At 44.6% G+C, this 24,957-nt stretch overlaps 1 protein-coding gene across 1 annotated transcript in view; it reads right to left on the minus strand.

Moving 5' to 3' along the window:
• The window catches only part of LOC309563092 (transmembrane protein 150A-like), a 303,386-nt gene that overhangs the window by 57,518 nt on the left and 220,911 nt on the right, over nucleotides 1-24,957 (minus strand). Inside the window, exon 5 of the mRNA XM_082267406.1 lies at nucleotides 7,410-7,537. Coding sequence (XP_082123532.1) covers nucleotides 7,410-7,537 — 128 coding nt within the window. The remainder of the gene's footprint in view (nucleotides 1-7,409; nucleotides 7,538-24,957) is intronic.

A 24,957-nucleotide genomic window follows, 5' to 3' on the forward strand; every position in this document is an offset into this window, starting at 1 on the left:
ATGTCCTGTGGTCTGATGAGACCAAGAAAAACTTATTTGGTTCAGATGGTGTCAAGCGTGTGTTGCGGCAACCAGGTGAGGAGTGCAAAGACAAGTGTGTCCTGCCTACAGTCAATCATGGTGGAGGGAGTGTCATGGTCTGGAGCTGCATGAGTGCGACCGGCACTATGAAGCTACAGTTTCATTGAGGGAACTATCAATGCCAACATGTAATGTGACATACTGAAGCAGAGCATGATCCCCACCCATCAAAGACTGGGCTGATGGGCAGTATTCCAACATGATAACGACAGCAAACACACCTCCAAGATGACCACTGCCTTGCTAAAGAAGCTGAGGGTAAAGGTGATGGACTGACCAAGCTGCATGTCTCCACACCTAAACCCTATTGAGCATCTGTGGGGCATCCTCAAATGGGAGGAGGAGGAGCGCAAGGTCTCCAACATCCACCAGCTCCATGATGTCGTCATGGAGGAATGGAAGAGGACTCCAATGGCAACCTGTGAAGCTCTGAACTCCATGGCCAAGAGCGCTAAGGCAGTGCTGGAAAATAATGGTGGCCACACAAAATATTGACACTTTGGGCCCAATTTGGACATTTTCACTTGTACGTGTACTCATTTTTGTTGCCAGCGGTTTAGACATCAATGGCTGTGTGTTGAGTTATTTTGAGGGGACACCAAATTCACACTGTTTTACAAGCTGTAAACTCACTACTTTACATTGTAGCAAAGTGGAAATTCTTCAGTGTTATCACATGAAAAGATATAAAATATTTACAAAAATGTAGAGGTATACAAACTTTTGTGAGATAATATATATATATATATATATATATATATATATATATATATATATATATATAAAATTCCCCATAGGCGACACTTTAAACACCTTTACCAGTTTAGAGTTGCACAGGAGATCTGGTGCTAGCATTATTGCTCTTGCTGTGACAATTGTGACAATACCTCATGTGTGGTGCGATCACCGTTTACATATTTGTGTGGCAGTAGCATATGCATTTGCATATGCGTGAAATCACTATTTTTTTTACACTTTTTTATTAACTTTAGTGCTATCACAAGGGATGAACAACACCCTAAATCTCTCCTCTAGCCTCCCATGAAGCCGATCCGACACAGATATGCTGCTGGTGGAACCAGAAGTGACAAATTACTTGTTGCTCCCGGTTTCCAGGGTTACAGGGAGCGGAACGTCATCAATTCCTCCCTCTCTGTTCAGGGCAGCAATCGCCCAGGAAAGGTGGTGGTGACCACTGGAGGGGGGTGAGACCCCCTTCCGCCACTCTCAGAAGTTATTGAGTGGCTAATTAGCCACTCAGATCACTTCTACCTGAAAGGGAATCGCTGGTTTAAAAGATACATACTGGGATGATGCCTGTAGGTGCAGGCATCATCCTGGCATAACCATTGAAACCTGAGGACATCCATGGACGTCCTCCAGGTGGGAAGTGGTTAAAGCGGAGCTCCACCCAAAAGGGAATCTCTGCATGTTTGCAACCCCCTCCACTGCCACATTTGGCACTTTTTGGGGGGGGGGGGGGGGAGTGGGTACCTGGTTTTGACAGGTACTCACACTCACTTCCTGGTAAGATCCCTGTACGGCGTTCTGAGTCATGCCTGACCCCTCCTTCCCCCCCCCCCCCGCTGCCTTCTGGGACTGGTGTGTGTCCCAAAAGATGAAGGGACCATTCAGAAAGCACAGCAAGACTCACGCATGTGAAGTAGGAAACCGGCTATGAAGCCTGAAGGCTTCACTGCTGGTTTCCCTTGCTTGCAATGCCGATGCCTGCACCCGAAGCCTATGGACGAATCGGCTTGGGGTGCCGACATCGTGGGATCCATGGACAGTTAAGTGTCCTCATATTAAACGTTAGCAGCTACAGTATTTGTAGCTGCTGACTTTTATTTATTACTTTTTTAACAGCCTGGAACTCCACATTAAGGATTGGTAAGATGCAATATTCATTACATATTGCCTAATACCATTTTAAAAGTTTGTCATCTCTGAATTTAAATGATATTTTCTATGAAAATGTATGTATGTGTACAATATTCCTGCCTCCTCTCTAACAGCCACTTCACACCAGAATGTGGTGCGGGAAACCTGCGCTGTGTACCCAGATTGCATGTGAATCACCCCAAAATGACAGGTGCCATTCAATTAATGGTTTCAGTATTCTTAGGCCCCTTTCACACAGGCGCCTCCTATGAAGCTGAATCTGCTTGCTCAGCAGGGGATCCCTCCGCTGAGGAGGAGTATGCCAGGTACGTGTCCACTCCGCTATGCAGAGTGGACACAGACACAGTGCTGCTCCCCTCTAGGAGGCTATCAGATGAATGTGACCGCCTATTTCCATCCGATCGAAGAATGGGGAATAGGACCAACATCTATCTGTTGGCGGACAGGATCGGATGGCATGTGTCCGCTGACATCCGCTGTTCCATAGAAGAGACTGGAGGGTCCGATCAGGTCTGCCAGAAAAACGGACAGGAGGACCTGATTGGGTCGCCCGTGTGAAAGGGGCCTCAAATAAGTTATGTTAAATTAAATATTACAAAGGAATTGGTAGCATAGGCATACATACAGAAGGTGAACTTAGCCCTTTCTCAGTGGTAGCCTGCTCTAATTTTGACTAATATCACAGCTATAGTCATCTTGCCATGACTATCAAACCTGAATAGTTTTGCTACGTAAAAAGGTTGGGACAGATGACAATCTGGGCCCTCTCTAGGAAGAACACTGGGATGAAGCCTTGACCAGTCTCTAAAGTCTCACTTTCTCCCATTAAAAACTCGCCCAGCTCTTTATTCTTTACAGTATTTATCACGCTTCACAAAAATTGTTCCAGTGGAATCACAGGGACTGCCATAGCTGTGGTCAGGACTCTCATGAGCTCTTGCATATGGAAATGTCCTAAACTCGGTTATTGGAAAATATCAATAAAATGGTGCTTTTCTTTTTCACAATCTCACTAGATAAAAAAATGTCTACTACGCTCTGAGAAAAAATGTATGCTGTGACCATGGAGCTTCTTTAGGCCATGTGTTATAGCTGGGTAATTACATGTTCTCTTTGAATATACTATGTTCCAAGAAAACCCCTGTACAACAGGTAAAATTTCAGATCCAGCTCATCATGGGTGTGTTTGCACTGGCTAATAAAACTAAGTACTCACAAACATGAGCTGTAGGCCTGAAAATGTCATGCTTTGGTTTAAAACTTGAATAACTTTCCTCTATAAAAATAATTTATACACTGCTTTGAACAAAATATATATTTTTAGAATAAATGCCCGGGTAAAACATGATGCTGCATGCATATATTAAAATGATAGAAACACATGCACACAAAGTCTGTGACTTTCCATGTCTTAATTTTCCATCTGCAGCGGTTACAAAAGTGCTAACTCAACAGTACCCAGCCGACCAGTGAAACTGGAGACAGCTGGTGCTCTCCGATCTTTGTTTACTTGTCTGTGCTGGGTCCATTTAACAAATACCACATATTAGCAAAAGCGCTTCAAGAGCAACTTCAGGCAACAACTGAAAAGCTCACCAGGAAACACTGCAACAATCTGAGTTATATGTGAGACACTTCAATTTTGTTGCTGCTAAAATTTGACATTTACTTCTTGGGTGGGCTACCTTCCCAAGGTTAGATTATCTGTGCAACCTCTCCTGTGTGCAACAGCAAGGAGCCTAGAGTGGGCAAGATAGGAAATAGTTCAATTTTTACAGGAGTAAGAAAACGGGTTTCCCAGGTAACAGATATTGGGATATTTTAAGAGGAAGGGTGGTCTAATATATTGCAGCTGTGTCTGAAAAGAAAATCATGAATCCGAACACTTCGCCTGTGTTCCTAGTATGCTTTTAAGGTCTCATTTTCAAATAAGTAAAAAAATTACAGATCATGCATCAACTTCACAGATAAAAGTTGCTGATAATTTGTGTGTGAATAGAAAGCAATGGAATAGAAAGTGATATGTAACTTGCTCACTGCCTGTCTGAAGCATCTCTACAAAAGTACTGCAGATTCTCTCAAACCCTGGTCCAATTTCAGAATTTAAAACCCTGCAAAGTAGAGGTCTATAGAAGCCCTGTACACCCCTGCCATTCTACATACCTAGTAGTGAGCGCACTTACCAAGACTATACTTTCCTGTGTCATATTCCTGCTCCAAGGCAGCTTTACTTGGTGATAGAAGAAAGTCACCACATTGGTGAGGTTCTCCCTGTGCCTTTCCTCCTCTGGTCAGCACAACTAAAGCAGGCTATAGACTGAAATTCAGCCAGTCCAGCAGCGATCAACCAAAGTTCCTTCAGTGTGTGGGTTCCCTACTCAAGAGAAGTAGATTGTTTAATCAATGTCTGTCAAAGGGCCACAATGGAAAATGTTCCCCCCATCATCGGCTGCATATGCTGACCAGTGTATTCTGACAGAGTTGCTAGGCAACTTAAGAACGGGTTCACATTTGTGCGGCCGCAGGTTCATGCCCGGGGTCCGGTGTGTGGACCCTTTTGAAATGCGATCCTCTGCCGCCCCAGACCGGTCTAAATTGGCTCCATTGAGAGCTGGTCACACTCGAATGTTATGTGAATTGGATAATGGGAAAGCAGCATCCAATTCGCTTATATATGAACCCAGCCTAAGACAGACATTGAAATCTAGTTAAAATTGGCAATTATAGACCTGATGTAGGAAAAAACCCTCCCCCTTTTCCCCACACACTTTACCTATACTTACCCATTTACCCTTTACCACCACTCAAATTACTGCTAGCGCTACATAAAAATCCCAGTATTTTTGACTATTAAGCACCATAAACACCACCTGACTACCAATCAATAGGGTAGGAGGGCAGTGTGTGCAAAATACTTAGGTACTTTCAACAACTTCACAGTGACTTTACATAGGGGTCAGCTGGGATCTGAGCAGTGGTAATAGCAAGTACAAGTGACAAAAAAATGGGCCCAGGGTGTAGCAAAGTGTAAAACATGTAGCTTGGGGCACCACCATATCACGTGAAGGAGTGTACCCGGGGAGAGTCTCCACCTCTAGGACAAGGGTCATCTAAGAGTCTGACAAACTTAAATAACATTTGTGGCGTATAACAGGATCTATGTAATAAGTACAGTTGCAATACTTTCTGTGAGGGGGGATTATGGGGTTTACATGAAAACGACCATCATTTAGGGTTAAAGTTTAAAGCTGAAATCCACGTATGACCTTAACCTTTTTCCACCTACATGGCGCATACATGTGGGTGGGTTTTAAAGGCAAAGTGGTACATATATGCAGCCTTATGTAAAAGTTTCTGTGCTCGGAGCGTAAGCCCTGCACGCTCCAAGCACAGTCACCAGCAGGGATCAGAAAGCCCCCACTGCATACTTGAGATCAGGAGCTTTACGATCATGTGGTTGCTGTGACAGCCAATCACAGCGATCACATGACCTAAATGCCCGCCTCCCAGCATTTGGAACCTCTTAAGGGCCTGAAGGCAGTGGTGGGAAGGGTTTAATTGCTGAGACTTTTCTTAATGCAAGTATGCAAATCTCCTACCTGATAGACTGCTGTGAAAGATAAATCACTGTAGTATTCAGCAATACTACAGTAATCACTAATCTCCTGGGAGGCTGCCCCACTATATACTGCAATTATTATTATTTTTTTTTTTAAATACAAAAAATAATCTCAAATTCTATCCTAAATTTAGAAGTATTGAACACATTCTTATAGAACAATGCTGATGATGTATAGTACATACATTGATGCCACTCACTAAGAACTAATATATTTCAGATTATCAATCAGACGTAGTGGTTGTAATAGTTTTCGTTTTTAGGCTCTTTTCCACTGTTTTCACCTCATGATCTGGCCAGTAACACATCTCCTGTATTAGAGTGCCCCCACTCTGGATGTAGGAGCACATGGGGTATATCTGGACAGCAGCATTTTCATTCTGGGGGGTGGGGAGTGTTCGATGTACTAGCAGATTTAAATACACCAACATATAAAAGCCAAACTCCAGCTAATACTTTATAAGCAGTTACAGCAGTTTTTTTTTTTTTCCTTCAGGGATAAAGGTTTTCCATAAATAAAAGCTGACCATTGTAAGCACCCTTTTTATTGTTAAACTATTTTTTGTCTCATCTGTGTAACTGGTACATTCTGTTTAAAAGCTTATTTTGGGGGAATAAAAAAACAAAAAAAAACAAAAAAAAACAGACTTACTGGCTGTATCAGTTGAAAGTAGAAAAGTAAAAAAAATGAATGCAGCCACCACATCTAATAATTAGTAAACTGCAATATAGTAAATGTTTGCTTTTAGATTTAATATGACTTTAATAACATTTCCAAGATCTGAGTAATTTGACCAAGTCGGCTCTGCTGCTCTTTACACAAGTGGGTGTATGTTGCTGGCTCCTCATTTTACAAGGAGTCTATGTACGCATTCTGACAGACATGCCTCCCTTTTCCCCTGTGGGCAAAAATCCACATGGAGCAGCTCATAGTTCATGCAGTTCCCATTGACAACTAAACACAGAGCACGTGCACCAATTAAAAGACTTTCATGTGGATTTCTGTAGTGAGGCCTTATATAATATGCTACTAAAACAGATATTTTCTTTATAGATATTTCTGTAACAATTACCATAAACAATATTGTAAAATGTTCAACATTTTCAGTGAAATACTACAAAAAACAAAGGCTTTTGCAACTAATTAAAACTGAGAAAATTTATTCAGCTCAATGATGGTGTGAAAAATTAATCTGTATAACCAGTAAAAGTTGCTTTTAATTCTCTACATACAGATTTTGGAATTCTTGTCCTCAAGCAGTCATGGCAGGTCACGTTGTGACGATTTGCTTTTGTGGGAACAAAACTAACATCCTCGATCAACTAGCTTAATTCCAAATTACAACACAAAGTAAATCTTCAAATAATGACCTTTCAGGGGAGGTTTAAATTGGGCCTGTCTCTAAAAATCACATGTCGCATGAATCACCAGGGCACATGTCATAGCATTACCAAATATATTTTTCAAATAGTATGTACCACCTTTTGGCCTAAATAAAAAGTGGTGCTCTATACCCCATCATATCACATACAGTCTTAGCAGAAACGACAGGTCTCTGGCTACAGGGTGCATTGTGTGTGATTGACATCAAAGACTGCAAAACATCTGTTGCTTTCAAAAGAGCAAAACCTTATTGACAATGGGAGAGGACCAATAGGAAGCCAATCTGCTTATAGGATGAAGAAAATGGCTACCCAAACATGCATTCATAAATACAAAGACGACATGACGGTTTAAAAACATTACCACACAATGAAAACATGCGGGTGGTATTCAGCCATGAGCTTTTTTTTAAAACATTCTTACCTGAAAACTACCAACCATGGTGAGTCCAGCAGCACAAATCCAACCCAACACAAACGCTACAGTGTTCAGCAGGGAGGGACCATAACGTTCAATGACAAAGGCATATCTCAGCAATCCGATGACCATCACTGCAAGGCAGAAAGAATGAGAATTAACATTTTAACAAAAATGTTTAACAGTATGGTTTTTGAGTACCCTCTAAGTAAAGCCTTGCTAAGTAAAATAGGGCTAGAGAAAGTTGGGTCATTTAGGTTTATTGCGGTATGAAGTAGAGCTGCAAGATTAATCGTTAAAAAAGAAAAATCGCAATTTCAATTCAACCCCCTCTCACGATCTTAATCCAGCATTTCCACGATTCATGTAACAGTGCAGTGCAGTTCCAAGCTCACAGCTGTCAAATAAGAAAAAAAAAAAAATGCTGAGAGATATAGAGAAACATAGCATCATTTGGTTCTTTTAGATCAAAGGGATAAACTTCGGTCTATAAATGAGAGGTCAGTTTAACCATTTAAAGACTAAGCCTTTTTCTGACATTTGTTGCTTACAAGTTAAAATAAGTATTTTTTGCTAGAAAATTACTTAGGACCCCCAAACTTTTTTTTTTTTTTTTTTTTTTTTTAGTAGAGAACCTAGAGAATAAAATGGGGGTCGTTGCAATATTTTATGTCACACTATTTGCACAGCAGTCTTTAAAACTCAATTTTGTGGGGGAAAAAATACACTTGAATGAATAAAAAAAAAATTCTAAACAGTAAAGTTAGCCAAATTTTATTTTTGTATAATGTGCAAGAGGTTATGCCGAGAATCGAGATCTTTATTTTAAGCATAAAAAAAAAATAAATTGCGATTCTCATTTTAAATTAGAATCATGCAGCTCTAGTATGAAGTTTTAAAGAACAGGGTATTAAAGGAAAAACAAACAAAAGGGCGTAAAAGATGCCACAGAACTCGGACATCAGCCATGAAATGAGGGTGTGTCTTCAAAGGCAAAAACTGAAAGAAAGACCGTTGCCATCAACTACCAATCCTGCATAGGCAAAGCCTGACATACAATTGCATAGTTGTACAGAGCCACTCTATTGAAAACACCAATGCTTCTTTGTATTGGCATTTACTTGCACATGTGCATCCAACATTCCTTTTTTCTTTTTTTCTTTTTTCAAAATTCTTTATTAGAAAGAAACATACAAGCATACCACATGCCAACAACAGGTACGATCAAAGTACAGGTATAATGAGCTGAGAACAAATTATAGACAATTCAGACAGCATTTCAAAAGGTACCAACGTATCACTAAATCGTCTATAGAGCACATCAGATATATAATGTAAACCCTCCGTGAAGCCAACGGCCTAACATTTTAGAGCTGAATAGTGAACAGATAAATTCTTAGGACACATTCAGGGAGACCCCCCCACCCCACCGGCATCCGGGGAAGGGAGGCCCCCCCAAAGCGCCCCGGAATGCCGCGGCAGACACCAGAGGGCTTACTGGCGGTACGTCCTTCAGAGGGGTGTCGCGCACTGCATCATTCCAGGAAACTGACTAAACAACCTGAGTAGGAGCCAACAATATAATAGCCAATTCCTAGGAGCGGTAAAGAGGATGAAGAAATATATAGACGGTATGCCTAGAGTCGAGGGAAAGAAGGATGAGATGTGGAAAATAGACAGAGAAAGAAAAAGAAGGGGGAAGGGGACCAGGGAGAAGAAGGAAGGGGTCAGGGGAGAAACAAGGGGGGGGGGGGCGGCCGACCCCCGCCCCGCGATCATCAGCGGGTAAGCAACTCTGTGTATTCTGAAGTATACTTAAATTCATGCCAGTAGAACCAGCGTTTCAGCAACTTGTCTCGTGTACCGTGCTCAGTGGCTACTAGATCTTCCATATCATTGAGGCAGGAAACCTTGCGGAGCCACATAGCTACCGTAGGAGGCTGCGTCTGCTTCCAGAGCGGGGGGATGCAGCTTTTAGCCGCCGTGAACAGAAGCGGCAGAATTGATTTCCGATAGGACGCCCTCGGATATTCATGATGATGAAGGAGGAAGAGGGCTGGGTCCAGGGTGAGGGGATGGTCTGTAAATTTCTGGGCAATGCGTAGGACCTCCGTCCAGAAAGACTGAAGACGCGGACATGACCAGAAAACATGTAGGTAGGTACCAGCCTCTTCCCCACACCTCCAGCAAACATCTGGGCAGGACGGAAACATTCAATGAAGTCTAACTGGGATATAGTGCCAGCGGGTCAAACACTTATAACCCACCTCCTGATACCGCGAGCAGCGGGAGGTCTTGTACGTGAAGAATAATATCCTCTCAACCTGATGGTCCGTAAAAGATACATTCAAGTCCCTTTCCCATTTGGCAATAAATGGGGGACGGAAAGATTCGTCCGGTGAGGCCAAAGCCCGGTAGACCAGGGAGACCGTGTGGCGTAGAGGTGAGGTGTCAGAGCACAAATCTTCAAAATACGTGAGCCTTCTCGAAAACAGAGACGCCGAAGGAAGAGCTTGTAGAAAATGAGCAAGCTGTATCCTTTGCCAAAAGGACAGAGAGGTAAAGGGTGCCGTGGAGTTCATATGGGAGCGCGAAATCCAAGCCCCACCCCTCACAAAGTGTCGAGCCTGGTGAACCCCAGCGGTCCTCAGAGATCTAAAACCGGGCTGATCCACCCCGGGCAGGAAGTCCGGGCTATCAATCACCGGGAGGAGAGGCGAAGGAAAGGACGCCAACTGGCCATTGTGTCACAGACGCCTTCCCACCGCCAGCGTGGAGTTTTCTTTTTTTTTAAAGCAGATTTCATTTAATTTTGCATGCAGTTACAGAAAATTTACTAAACAGAGCACAAACGGGGGCGTGGCCTGGAGCTCGATGTGATCAGACGTGCATGAGCGGCTCTCTCCCGGTGTTTACCCTTTCTGACCATCCTGCCTCCCGCTTCTGACTCACCTTCACCCGTGATCACTCACAGACCTCCCGATGACCCCCGGCAACATGTCTCCTCCGCGCAAGACCTCCAAGGCGGCCGCAAAACTCGACCGATTCCGCTGCCAGGAGGCCCAAGATGGTGGCGCCTCGCCTTCCCCACCTGCTCAGGCCGTGCCATCTGCAGAGCAGTCCAGGATCCTGGATGCAATTTCTACCTGCCAGGCCATCCTCACCACTAAGTTGGAGGAGGTCAAGGTGGACATATCCTTGCTGCGGCAGGACCTGCAGAAGCTCCGTAGGAGGGTGACGGAGGTGGAAGACCGCCTGGGATATGTGGAGGACGAGCTCCCCCCGATTCACAATGCCGTGGAGCAGGAGTTCAGGGACATTGCACAACTTTACTTCAAGCAGGATGATTTGGAGGACTGTGCCCGCCGCAATAATCTCCACTTCATTGGGCTACCTGAGGGGGCCGAGGGCACTGATCCAGCCACATTTTTGGAGGACCTCCTAGTTGCCACCTATGGTCGTGCCTCTTTTTCCCAGGCCTTTGTTATTGAGAGGGCACACAGGAGGCCAGCTTAGAAACCTCCCCAGAGAGCCCCCCCAAAATTGCTAAACTATCGGGACAGAGATGCTGTACTGCATTTGGCCCGGGTAAAGGGTAATATTCCCTTGGACAATCACAGTATTATGGCCTTCCCTGATTTTTCTGCGGCGGTGCAGAAACAATGCAGCCAATTTGTGGAAGTTAAGAGGCGCCTCCGGGTGCGGAACATCAAATATTCCATGTTATACCCTGCACGTTTGCGGGTTGTAGAAGATTGCGTTCATTTCTTTGAGGATCCGGATGCTGCTGTGGCTTGGCTGGATCGCTTACCTTGAAAGCTGGCCCCGTGATGTTCTCCTAGGCTCTCCTGTAAGTACTTTTCCCATGTTTTGACTGTTTATCCTTCCTGGACCTGCACCTACCTGCGATTATTTACCCCCCCTTTTTATTTTGGCTGAGGTGCCTCTGCTCCCTGGTCCTGCAGACATCCCTACGTGTCACTCAGCGTATCTTGCATTGCTTCATGGCTGTGCATCTTAGGCACCATCACACCCACCATGTTGTAGAACTGCGTGCTGCTGTTCCTGCCTCGCTGACTGTGGGAGCACTTCTACTTGCTGACCGGGATTTTCATGGCTCACACTCTACTATGCCAAGTCTGATGACTTTTGGGCCTTGTCCCAGGGCTCAATCTACAGCGAATTTTCGCCCCCGCAACCTCCTTGTTTGGATAACCTTTACCTTTTCAAGTACTGTGCCCTGGATGATGCATTCTAACCACTGTTGGTCTTTAGCGTCTTGCCGGAGATCACCTACTGTGCCTAACCTTGCTATTGTTGTGTTTGGGATCTATGCTCCCATGTGTTGGAGTTTTATGTGGAGCTGGGTGGGTTTATATCCTTGGGTCGAGTGACTTGTTTAACTATATGTTGGAGTCTGACTTTTTTTTTATCTACCTACGCAGGGTGGGCGACACTGCTTCTACTGGAGGTCCTCCCGCTCCTCTTGCTTTTTTATATTTTTTCCATGACGCTATGTCCCCTTTAACGGTGCTCACCTGGAATGTGCGGGGCTTAAATATTAAGATCAGGCGCTCTGTTGTCTTTACTTACTTGAAGGACCAGCTTGTGGATATCATAGCGTTGGTCGAAACCCATGTTATGGGTCGCCTACAGGGGGCCTTACGCCGCCCTTGGATTGGCTGGTCTTTTCATGCCTCATACTCCATATATTCCAGGGGCGTATCCTTACTTATTTCCAAATCTGTCCCCTTTGAGACGCGGGAGGTGTTGTCAGATCCCCAGGGAAGGTATGTTTTTGTCCATGGTGCAATCTGTGGCCGTGCCATATTACTTCTAGTTTGGTATATACCTCCTCCGTATGCAGCTGCGGTACTCAGTGAGGGCCTGGATTTAATGACCATTTAATCCCCTCTGTCCCTGCTCTGTGGTTGGGCGACTTTAATATGGTATCCAATCCTAGTCTGGACAGATTGGGCCCCTCGTCCCCGACGGCTGCACCGAACCTGGACACTAGATTTTGCCGCCTACTCTCTGACTTTGACCTGATACTTGGAGACATCTATATCCTACTACCCGTGCATTCTCCTGCTTCTCTTCTACTCACTCCACTATGTCCAGGATAGATTCCATCTGGGTGTCCCACTCCCTGTCCCCGAACTAGTTGGTGGCTGGCTTCGGTCCCCGCTTACTGTCCGACCATGCTCCATTATGGGTCACGATTCCCCCGTTTGCTGATCCCCCTCAAAGACTTTGGCGTTTAAACCCGTTTTGGTTGTAGGTGATACCCGACCTGGACCAGTTAGGGGGCGAGTGGGCACACTTTTTTAATACCAACGACTGTACGGCCTCCCCCCTGATGGTGTGGGAAGCCTTCAAAGCGCATTCCCGACTGATTTTAACTGAGCGCTTCAAAAAATCTTCTGGGTTGGCTTACTCCCTGGCTGAGGGTTGCCTGGGTGACCTGGAGCGGCAATATGCTCAGTTTCCCTCTACGGACTTGCTCACACGCCTGAAACTTCAGTCCAGGGTGGTGGAGCAACTGAGCAGGGAGATCGCTAACCGGAAATTGTTCTTCTGCAAGCAGAGGGCCTTTGAGCACGGTGAGAAGGCTGGCAGGCTCCATGCCTATCTGGCTCACATGAATGACAGGCCCCCGGTGGTCATCTCTCTCCACCAGTTCAGAGTTGACGCACCTGCTTGATTCTGTTACCTTCCCTTCCCTAACTGCTGACCAAGTCTCTTTACTGGATGCCCCTTTGACAGTGGATGATATTTCCGAAGCGGTTTCCTGCTTTGTGAGGGTTAAGGCCCCGGGCTCCGACAGTCTTCCCGTGGAGTTCTCCTCTCAATATCTGGAAGTGCTAGCTCCCAAGCTGTTAGAAGTCTATAATGCTATGTTTGAAGCCGAGGACATGCCGGCCTCTATGGGTGAGGCGCTATTTGTTTAAATCCCCAAGCCAGGCAAGGACCCCCACTACCCTGAGTCTTATCGCCCTATCTCTCTCCTTCAATGCGATATCAAAATCCTAGCTAAAATTCTAGCCCTATGCCTTAATAAGGTCATTCATTCTGTCATACACCCAGATCAATTAGGGTTTATGCCCTTGAAAAACACTGCCTGCAATACCAGGCGCCTGTTTTTGAATATACAGGCTTCGAATGACTCAGTTGGCTCTAGGGTCTTGGTGGCCTTGGATGCCGCCAAGGCCTTTGACTCCGTGGAATGGCAGTATCTATGGCAATGCCTTCGGCGATTCGGTTTTGGGCCTAATTTTATTAAATGGCTGACCATTTTATATCATCAATATAGAGCTTGGGTGGTGGTGGACAGCTATACATCCGGCCGTTCCTCCTGTCTAGGGGAACGTGTCAATGTTGCCCGATCTCCCCCCTTGCCGTTGAGCCCTTGGCTATTGCCATTAGAGCCCACTCTGCCATTCAGGGACTCTGCTGTGGTAGCCATATTGACAAGATTTGCCTTTACGCGGACGACATGATTCTGTACCTTGCTGACTCCGGCCCCTCCCTTCGAACAGCGCTGGAAGTCATTACTACTTTTGGCAGGTTTTCGGGTCTCACGATTTATTGGGATAAATCCCAGATACTGCCCTTAGATTTATTTCCCCCTTCTGCTGATAAGGCTTCCTTACCATTGCTACGAGTTGCATCTCAAACATCTCGGGGTACAGGTCACACATTCCCTGACTATGCCTCCCTTAACATTGAACCCCTGTATGGCCTTATTAAAAGTAAAACCTAAGCTTGGGCGAGACTGCCTTTGGGTGTCATGGGGCGAGTGATTCTCATTAAAATTATACTTTTACCCCAAATCTTATATGCCCTGTGGCATTCTCCTACTTCTATCCCATATAAATATTTTGTGATACTCGACCCCCTACTAAAAACGTTCATGTGGGGCACAAGTAGACATAAGTTAGCCCGGCACCACACTCGAAAGCCTATGAAACTGGGGGGATTGACGCCCGATTTTAGAGCCTATTATATAGCTGCGCAACTCTCCCACCTGTTTCATGTTGATAAATTGGACAGTCCCAGATGCATGTCGTTAGTATGGCCCCCCCCCCCCCCCTGGCCTTGAGCGCACACCCGTTCTGTGACATTCTTCGGGGTGTGAGTGGCTCCCCCGGACCCCTCGTTTCACTACAAGAAAATCTGGGATTTGGCCCTCTCCAGGACGGGTGACCTGATATTTCATACTCTGACTCCTCTGTGGCACAATAGACTTCTGCCAGAATTATGTTGAGTACCCGACCCTGCTCTGTGGATGGCAAACGGGGTATATTATCTCTCGCATGTTTTGCAGGCGGGGGGCGATCAAACCTTTTGGCCAAATGTGGGCGAACTTTCACCAGCCTGCTCATATGCTATTTCGTTACTACCAACTCAGACATGCCCTACGCACAAAATTTTGGGCGCAGGTGATACAATTCCTGCATAACCGCATGGGCACTCCTGTTTCATTGGATTCTAAACTCTGCCTCCTGGGAATTTTCCCTGACGAGGATATGGATAAACACACCATTACATTTTTGCACGAGGCTTTGTTTAGTGCCAGGAAGCTGATTGTCCACATGTGGATTCAACCCTTGTACCCTACTCTTGCTATGTGGATTGCGGATGTCAACCAATCCCTGCCTTATAAGAAGGTAATCTATATCAACAGGGGCTGCCCCCAGCGTTATAAGATATGGGACCGATGGCTCCAGGCCCCGGACACTTGCTCTTCTTAACACTCCCTGGTTTGTCACTGTACTTTCCAAAAAAAGATAAGTGCTATACAGCACCCCCTTTTTTCCTGCGCTCGGAACCTGGTCCTCAGGCTGCCTCAATCCCGGAACTCGTGCTGATATTAGGCATCCATGATGGCTAGGCTTTGCTGCCCCTTACGACCAGGGCGGTCGACCAAACACTGAAAATACAAAGCAAAGAAAAGGGCGCACCAGCCTAGCGCATTATCCTCAGCGAGTTTATTTAGATAAAAATTTAAATCAGAGCCTCTGAGGAAGAGGCACGGCCTCGAAAAGCGTCAGCCCTCTGCTTCCAGTAAAGACGTTGATCCTCTGGCAGGAGGCAGATTTATGGAATTGATGTGCCTGAATTTCACGATTGTGAGTAGCTGATTTTAATTTTTATCTAAATAAACTGGCTGAGGATAATGCGCTAGGCTGGTGCGCCCTTTTCTTTGCTTTGTATTTTCATTGTCACTGTACTTACCTGCTATGCTTGGATGGGTCATTTTTCCTGCTATTGCCTACCCCATTGTGTGTCTTCCTTTATTTTGAAGGAGGTCAGCTCACACATGTTTTATGTTGTGGTTTACTATGTACCCTGCACCAACCAATCTCTGGACTCCTTTATTGCCTCTTTTTTTTATATGCTTTAGGTTTTAGGACATATGCTTAGGTTACTCTTTTCTTTTGTCATGTTTATATTTTGTTTGCACAGAACCCAATAAACGTTTGTTTTTTGAGAAAAAAAAAAAAAAAAAAAAACAGAGCACAAACACCATGTAAACAAAATGCATAAGAAAAAAAAAAAAAAAACCCACAAAAAAGTGTACCCAACCGCCAGCGCAATAGGCAAGTGGCATAGTCTAAACTTCCAAGGTAGCTAAATTGCTTCAAACAACTTTAGGGAGTTTGAGAACAAAAAAGTATGTTTCTCATAAGAAATACATATATTGAGATCCAATATCCAGTCAGAGGGTACAGAGAAGTCCACTTACAAGAGAAGTATAGGTTTTAAGGTTTTCTTTAAGGGAAAAATATCAGACATCCCTTGAATACGAGACTTCTGCGTTTGGGAACTACATCGGACACGCATGCGCAGGTAAACGCCAATTAAAAATTCAATTTACAAGATTACAGCCTCACACAGACATTCATTTGTGCTGTACATGACACCTTTTACTTCCCTGGCACAGAAAAGTGCCAGGAAATTACACTAGGCATATAAAAAGTACTATAAAATCTAGCAGCAATGATATGATCAATGGGCTGTACATACCCTGAGCAGAGAGCAGAGCTATGGGGGGGATCCAGTAGGTCCACCCACTAAAGGCGGTATGCTTGCAGAAAGCTACATGAGGGGGGCAGGTACAAGACCAGTCATCCTGCAACAAGGATAGATCGCAGCACTGGCCAGTTTTAACTACAAGAAACTCCTGCAGTGAGACAAAGCTTCACAATGGATTATTGCATAGATCTTGAAGAAAAAGACAAAGCAAACCATGATCCAAGATTACAGGTCTCTGATCCCAGAGTTCAGCTTTAGGCTACGTTTACATCTGTTCGGGTGCGTTTGAGCAGGAACAGCAGCCTATCCATTTGAATGGGGTGCTGTACACGTGGGAAATGCAGGGATAAAAGTCAAACCCTTCTTTTTTTGTAAAAACACAGCCACACGGAACCACGCGGTGTTGCGCCCCTGAGTGTCTGCAAAATAAGACTGGGAACCAAGCCTTAAAGCAGATCTCCAGCCTAACCTTCAATCTTACAGTTGTACAGGCTACTCTCCTGAACTGAAAATGCTTAATCTGATCTCTCTGCATAATGCACCGCATGTGCATTAGAAGACAGTCTGCCTTATATTTTGACACCCAACACCATATAGTCCTTTCCTTTCCAGCCCAATTGTCTCTGACCCACCTCTTTCATTCATTGGTCATGGAAACTCTGTATCATATGTGGGCATTGATGCGGTAGTAAACGTTAAGAAAAAAAATTCTCTTTGCAAAGGCATATAATGGGTATGCATTGCATACTAGTACATTATGAAAGACACCTTGAAACAAAGCCCTCCAGTGGCCCCCCGTCACCGCTGTAAAGGCTTCCATCTTTACCCAGTCTTCCTTCCGGTTTTCGGGCTGCAGCTTGACTGGCTGAGCTGCGATGGTGCCATGGCACAGAGCTCTGAAGGAACAGCACGGGTATGCCATTCATCAGCGCGCATGCGCCAGTGACATCACCAGCTGCTGCTCACTAGAATATCTTTTAAATGGTGCTTGTTTAGGACTTATTCATTTATCCTACAGGTAAGCTTTATTATAAGATTACCTGTAGGTTAAAATAAAGAGCGCTTACTACCACTTTAACAAGGCAGTCTACATGCAAATCAAGTCTGCTACAACTGGAACGGCCACTTCTTCAGACCGACATCCACCCATCAAACCTTTATGATTGTTGCATAACACCACACAAGACTTAGCTTAATGCTTGCATGAGATTTCTGAGAGGAGAGGAGAGGCAAGGTGGGGTGATGTTTTCCGTACGCTATGTACAGCATGCTGCCAGTCCCTCCCATCAGCAATGCCTGCACTGCATAGAGAAAACATTATATCATTGGGTCTAAAATAAAGTATGATGTAAGAACAGAAAGGTTTCATTTAAAATTTTAAATGAGCTTGTTAATTAGGGTGTAAAGAAAGAAACCAGGAAAGCCAAAAGATAAGCAGATTCAATTTTAGCTTTAAAGCGGAGTTCCACCCAGTAAACTTTTTTTTTAATAAAAATACCCCGGGGCAGTCAGGGCTAGTACATTCCACAATGGCTAGCCTCTGATCTGTCCCGGGTTGCACTTACCTTTTAGGACAAATACTTACCTTGAAAAAGTATTGTCCAGCGCTGCCATCTCAGGTGTGGGCAGCTTGAAGCCAGCGCGATCCTCTTCTGTGTCCTCTTCTGACTTCTTCGGTCCCACGATGCACTGCACCGGCCCCGACGTCACTTCCGGTGCGCAGGCGTCATCCCTCCACAGCTTCTGGGCATGCCCAGAAGCTGTTTAGAAGGGAATGATGTGCGCGCCCCGGAACTGACGTCGGGACCGGTGCAGGCGCAATGATTCCTGGGAGCGATGACGTTCAGCTCCCAGGAATCATTGCAAAGCCAGGAAGTGACGACGGGCCGTGGCCGCCGAGGGGAGGAAGAAGGAAGTAAGGTGAGTATATTTTCTTCTATACGAGGAAAGTAAAAAAAAAAAAAAAAAAATGCGATTATCCATTTGTTTTTCAGGTGACCCGGAGCGAGAAGATGGAAGTATCATTTTAGGGTGGAACTCCACTTTAAGCACCTTCCAACTTTTAGCTACATTCTCAAGCATTAAGTCCCAAAATAAGTCTAGCCTCAACCATGAGGCCTGACAGGTTTGAGATGGAATGTGGAATCATGAACTTTCTACTATATTTAGAGAGAGGAAAAAGCCACAGTCAAAGAGAATGGAAGGACTGGAAGATGTACCAGTCTTTGAGCGACACTAAAAAAATATCCCTTTTCTCCAAAATATTATCCACATACGTTCACTACAAAATGTATTCTACTTTTCATTCCATGGTTTCTTACTGCGTTTTTTTCTGCCTTCTTGTACTATCTTCCATGAGCTACAGAACTTCTCCTTTCCCCCCTTACAATCGTTTTTTTGGAACGAGCAGTGCATGTTAGTTTCAGTCATGTGCACTGCTCTACGATTACTAGAAATCCCATAGTCTCTAGTACAGCTTGGAAGCGAGCAAGAGAGAGTGGCTACGTTCTTACATTCAGGGGGACCCTGGAGAATGAACTTGGCTACCTTCTAACATTGAGGATAGATCACAGCAGAAAAAAAAGGAAAGATTTGGTGGTGGCTGTGAGCAATAGAAGGTACTTTTTTCAGTTAAAGATTATATACTTTTTGTACATACATTGTTCGGTTTCAATAATTTTTTTTTGAAGGTAAAGACATTTTATAAACATTTCTTAAATGTGATCTTTAGACAAGTGCAGTGGGAATAAAAATTGAGCTATATCAATATTAACAGCAAGGCTCAATAAGGACATAGCATGTTAAACATGAATGTGAGAAGTAGGCTCCGGAGCCATCCACGCAATTTTTTAAACAATAAAGTCCTCTGTTTCTTCCCTGTATAAATATCTGAAATCACTCATGCCTGACGCTTGTAAAAATTTGTAACACGTTTAGGCACATTTACAGGCATCAAGTGCTTGGGCTTTAATTCATTTCATTAGCCAGAACAATGTTTTCTGCCCATTAAAATGAATGATCACTCAAGCGCTAAATATCGTTAAACATTTAGACACGTTCAAGCAGTATTTCTGCCAAAAGTGCTGCTCCTGGAAGCACTGGCAGTGGGTTTTTTCTGCTTCTAAAAGCTCCTACCAGTAAACGCTGCTAAAAGCCTATGTTTGCATGGACACATAGGCTAACATGCAGGATAGTTTGAAAACAGAAAAAAAAAAAAAAAAAAATCTGTCATCCCTAGAAGCAGCTGCAAAAATGTCCAGTGTGTGCATGAGGCCTAATTGTGCACCAGAATACTGGTGAAGCACAGAAGCATTGCTTGAAAAGTATCACCTCCTTAAGAGTAACAGACTCGACTTCTCTGTAAAGCCTCATACACACCACTAATTTTTATCCACGCCCAACATCTCAGAATCTGCCCTGTTGTTCTATTGTGTTCTGACAGGGGGGGGGGGGGGATCACTGATCGGCAGACCTTTTTCGGTCATGAGCCTTCCGACAGAAGCTGGCCGAAAGGCCAGCTTTTGTCGGACCGTTTGGCATACACAGTGGCTGAATTTTCGGCCCGTGTGTACTAGGCTTAAGGCTAGCTGATTGCTTACTTCCAGCTTGAAGTCACTGGCTCCGCTCTACTGGTTATGCCACAATCATGTGACTTCCGCTTAGGAGAGTTTTGCTTTTTTTTTTTATATTTTTCAAGGCTCTGGAGCCGTGTGGCACTGAGTGTAGTGTATTCCACTCCAAGATATGGAATTTAAAAGACGACTCAATGTCTCATCTTAATCATCCAGTATAGGACACAGGCAAAGTATACAAAGACCATGGGATGTCCCCAGTAATGAATGAGAAGGCTGGGCAACAACTAGGCAAACAGAACTGTGACAACCAGCTCAACAATAACAAGGGTCAAAAGGACCCAACTTCAGAATGTCACTGCGAGTAACCAGAACACTGGATATCCACCTGGTACATGTTTAAAGTATAAATTGAGGACCAGGTGGCAGCCTTACAAAGCTAGACCACCGAGATCTGGTGCCAAAATGCTTTGGACGGGGCACGCACGTGGATTTGGAAGCCAGGTCCCTTGAGAGGTCCAGAGGACAGGACAAAAAGGGAATCTGTGTCTTATCAAAGATGTAGCTTTGGGGTAGACTAATAACCCTGACTACATCTAAACCGTGAAGAAATACAGTATTTCCTTTTGAAGCTTGGAGCAGGGCATATGGGAGGAAGGACATAGTCCTTGTTGAGGTGGAAGACTGACAGCACCTTGGAAGAAAGGAAGATAACCTTGTCTTTGTGAAGTAGAAGGTACAGCTCCCTACAGGAGAGAGCCGCCTAGTCAGACTCATCTAACTAATGTGATAGCAATCAAAAAGGCTCTTTGCTAGAGCGGTTATCTTAGGGAATATCCCTGGATAGGGCAGAGAGAACCAAGCTGAAATCCCAAAGAAGGACAGGGGCTTAATGTGAGATGCACCTTAAAGTTTTTACAAATGAGAGTAAAGCCAGAGATCTTTGGAAGAGAATGGACAAGACCAAGACCTGTCTTATTTAAAACTGCTTAAAAGGCAAAGTTCTGGTCCTGGGGTTCACACTAGGCAAAAATATTTCCAGGTACAACTGTAGTTTTTACTGTAAGTGGCCTCTTGTCACTTTCAGCAAGGCAGGAATAAGACTCAGAGACCTCTTCATCTCTTAAAACCTGGGCTTCAACAGCTGTAACATTTAAGCTGGAGAATGAGAAGCAGGGTAGAATAGAGGGCCCTGAGATAACTGATCAAGGCCTGCAGGGAAGGGACTAATGGTCATCTGTTAGAAGCCCCAGTAGGTTTATGTACCAGCTTCTTCTGGGCCATATCCATGAAAGAATTTTCCACTCCTGCTCTGACTAAGCAGAAGAGCCAAAATTTGCACTAGAGGGAAGGCATCAATTAGCCTGAACTGAGACCAGGATAATATCAAGGCATTTAAGGCTAGAGCTAAAGGATCCCTGGTCCTGAAAGCTAGGGTATCTATATCTGGATTCCCCCATTTTTGACATATCAGATGAAATACCTCTTGCTGAAGGATCCATTTCCCTTGATTCAGGCAATGGCAGCTGCAAATCTGCTTTTCAATTGTTCATACCTGGGGTGTGGACCGCAGAGATTAGCTGGACAGTTTAGTTTCGGTCCATGATATCTGGTTTGCAAGACTCATGGTGCACCCTTAGTGGTGGATGTACGTCACAGCTGTGGCATGGTCTGACTGCACCTTGATTGGGTGTCCACGCAGAGCCATCTGAACTCCTCTAAGGCTCCAGGATGTTGATGGGGAGCTTGGTTTTGTCCGGTGACCATGTTACCTTGACCATGAGAGACTGGAACCCTCCTACTCAGTCTGAAAGACTGGCATCTATTGTGGTCACTTTCCAGTGATAGGGAAGGAAAGAGTTTGCTATTGTTAGGACTGGGTTTGAGATCCATCAAGTTAGGGAATTCCTTGCCTGGCTGGATAGGGGCTTGGAGCATGCTTGTTGCAGATTGACAGATGTTGTGTTGGAGAGATCTTAGAGATCCCTCGCTAGCTGTCACAGCGGGAGCAGGAGGTGCAGAGGTCAGTGCATTCATAAAATGTTATATCCCGAATATGGGTGTAACATGTTATGAAAGTTGAACCTATCCTTTAAGTCACACAGAGATTCCAAATTAAGAATGCAACCACATTAAACTAGTACCACCATGTTCAGATGTAAAACAAATTCTGCCATATTAAATGTGCTTCTGCTTCATAACCCCAATTAATAACTGACAAGTGAATAATTTTTCCCCACCCCATCAAGCAAACTGCTAATCAGAAACAGGGTTGGAGAATAATGCATACCTTGGCTTCTAATGCATGCAAATGATGCTATGGCAAATGGAAGATTAATTTTTTTCAGTGGTTAATGGTGAAAAGCTAAATGTATTGTGGATACACTGTGGGCGAGCTGTCTAAATTGTCTTATGGAGTAATTAGCTGTCAGAGTGGCACTTTACTACTATGCAGAGCATTCCATACTGTCAAAGCAATAATAAGCAGTTATTACTTTTTTTTTTGATGGTATAATACAAAAGCTGGCTTTACACAATTCGTTTCAGGAAGTGGATGGAGAAACTGCCTCTGCCAGGACACTGTATTTGGACAGTAGCCTCTGCCACTGACCGAATACACTGATCAGTGGCTGCAGGGGTCAATTTAACAATCCACACTGCCTGGCAGGAGAGCCTACATACCAGAGTATGGTCAGCTAAAGTCCTGCACCAAATTCACAAAAGCCTTGCCCCAATTTCTTTGCGTACCTTGACACGTGCAACAAATACAGGAGGTCAAGACATTTTTACATTGCACTGGAATGGATGTGCCAAATACTGCCATTTTGTTATTAAAAAACTGGATGCTAAATAAGTCCCATTTCATTTTGGATTAAATAACAATGACAGCGTAAATGAGAGCAAGACACTCACTCACACACACACACACAAATGCAGTACATGCGGACTTCCCCAGTGATCAATACACAAACGTCAAAAAGAACAGGGAACACAGACTTTGCACATGAACATGAATAATTTAATTTAAAATAATACATAACACTGACAAACAACCATAAGTCTGCACACCTATGCAAAGCCTGAAGCAGAAGATGACATCCAGCAGCCCTCCGTGCCAGCAGTAGGGCTTTTGTGTCCTGCACAACTGCTTAGTGAATTCAAGAGACCCACCAAAAGAAGAACAGTGAAAATCTGCTGTTGAGCTCTTGTAGCTTTACAAAGGGGAGGGTAATCCCTGAAGTTTGTTGCCATGATTGCCTTGTAACCCAAAGAGTTGCCCAGGAGCCACGAGGATGCCACTGCTTATCTCCTTTTGTCTTCTGCAATCACTCAGCAGGTGTGTAGGACAATTCTGAGTACACACACAGCCCTACAGCTGACCATGGAGGGCTGCTGAATATCTCTACCATTACAGGCTCTACATCGGTACATTGGCCTCTGGCTGTTTGAGAATGTATTTTTTTTTTTTTTTTGAAAGTATTTTTATTGAGTTTTTCAAATACAGTAAATAAGCAGCGTACATAAACATATGAAAACCATATTTGCAATGCGATTGACGTACATTGAAGTATAAAGATAAACGTCTATAAGCACTGCTAGTATCACAGTGATTGCAAAGACCCACAATATAGGATGAACTTTCGTATCTTGAACAATAATACATTGAAACCATATGAACCTGTTTGTCCAGGGAAGGAGGAGAGGGGGCACGTATCTGTCATTTGCAACCTCTATAGTGGTCAACGCCACCGGGAAAGGACGCCCCATAAGGGAACACACTGCGTCCTCCCTTCAAACGCCCACTCCCTCTCCCCCCCCCCCCCAGGACCCCAGCAACTTTAACAATACTGCAGACAATCATCAGAAATCATTGGGGGCCATGATACCCTACATAAGTGGTCCATATGGACCACCTGGAGTGAAATTGTTGTAGCTTGAAGGCCTGTAATGCCAGGGTCTTCTCATACACACACGACTCCCCTACTATTTGGATAACCTCCCTCCGAGTTGGGGGGTCGGCACACTTCCATTTACGTGCTATGGACAACCTAGCAGCGAGCAAGATATTCTGGACCACCGTCCTATATTGGGGTGGGTATTTGTCCATATTCACACCCAAAATCGCCTGTTCAACTGAAATTTTGTTAAGTATCCCGGTGACTTCTGCTATCAATGTGGAAATGGAGGCCCAGAAGCTTCTCAGGGAAATGCACGTCCACAAAACATGAAGTAGAGTGCCAACCTGCCCGCACTGTTTCCAGTATAAATTAGATGTTTCTGGATAGAATTTAGCAATGGTGTAAGGTGTCTTGTACCACCTAAGGTGAATTGTTAGCAATCCCTCCCTAAAGTTGGAGCATTTGGTATGGGTAAGCGTATGTTTATAGGCTCTCAACCATTGCTCCTCCGTAAAAACCTGACCAATTTCGCCCTCCCATTTTATGTGGTATGTGTTTTTTTGGAAGGTTTTCTTGTTGTGCAGGGAGATGTAGAATTTGCCTATACCTTTCTGCCGCGCATTAGCTCCAAAACAGAGGGCATAGATCTGTTCCGGGAAAGGAATGTGTGTCGATGACATAGATGAAATCAAGTGTGATACCCGGATAAGTGTGAGGTATTCCTTGGCAAATGATGGAAATTTGTCGCACCATAAGGAAAAGGAAAAACCCTGGGGACTCTGTACGATGTCTCGGATTGTCCTAAGTCCAAAAGAGGACCAATGCGCCACGTTTAAGTCTGGGGAGAGGAAGGAGAGAGCAGTCAGAGGCACAGGAACTTCCACCCTCCCAGCTTGCGCGGTGCTATGTGTGTAAAAGTATTGCCACGCCAGTACTGTAGCTGAGATGGTGGGATGGCCCATACGGAAACTACATTTAGAAAAGGGGATATTGAGTATGAGATCAGCAAGAGAGCCCTGTATCACCTCCGACTGCTCAATCTGT

This window comes from Pelophylax lessonae (genome assembly GCF_965119305.1).
Source record: "Pelophylax lessonae genome assembly, chromosome: 9".
NCBI lineage: Eukaryota > Metazoa > Chordata > Amphibia > Anura > Ranidae > Pelophylax > Pelophylax lessonae.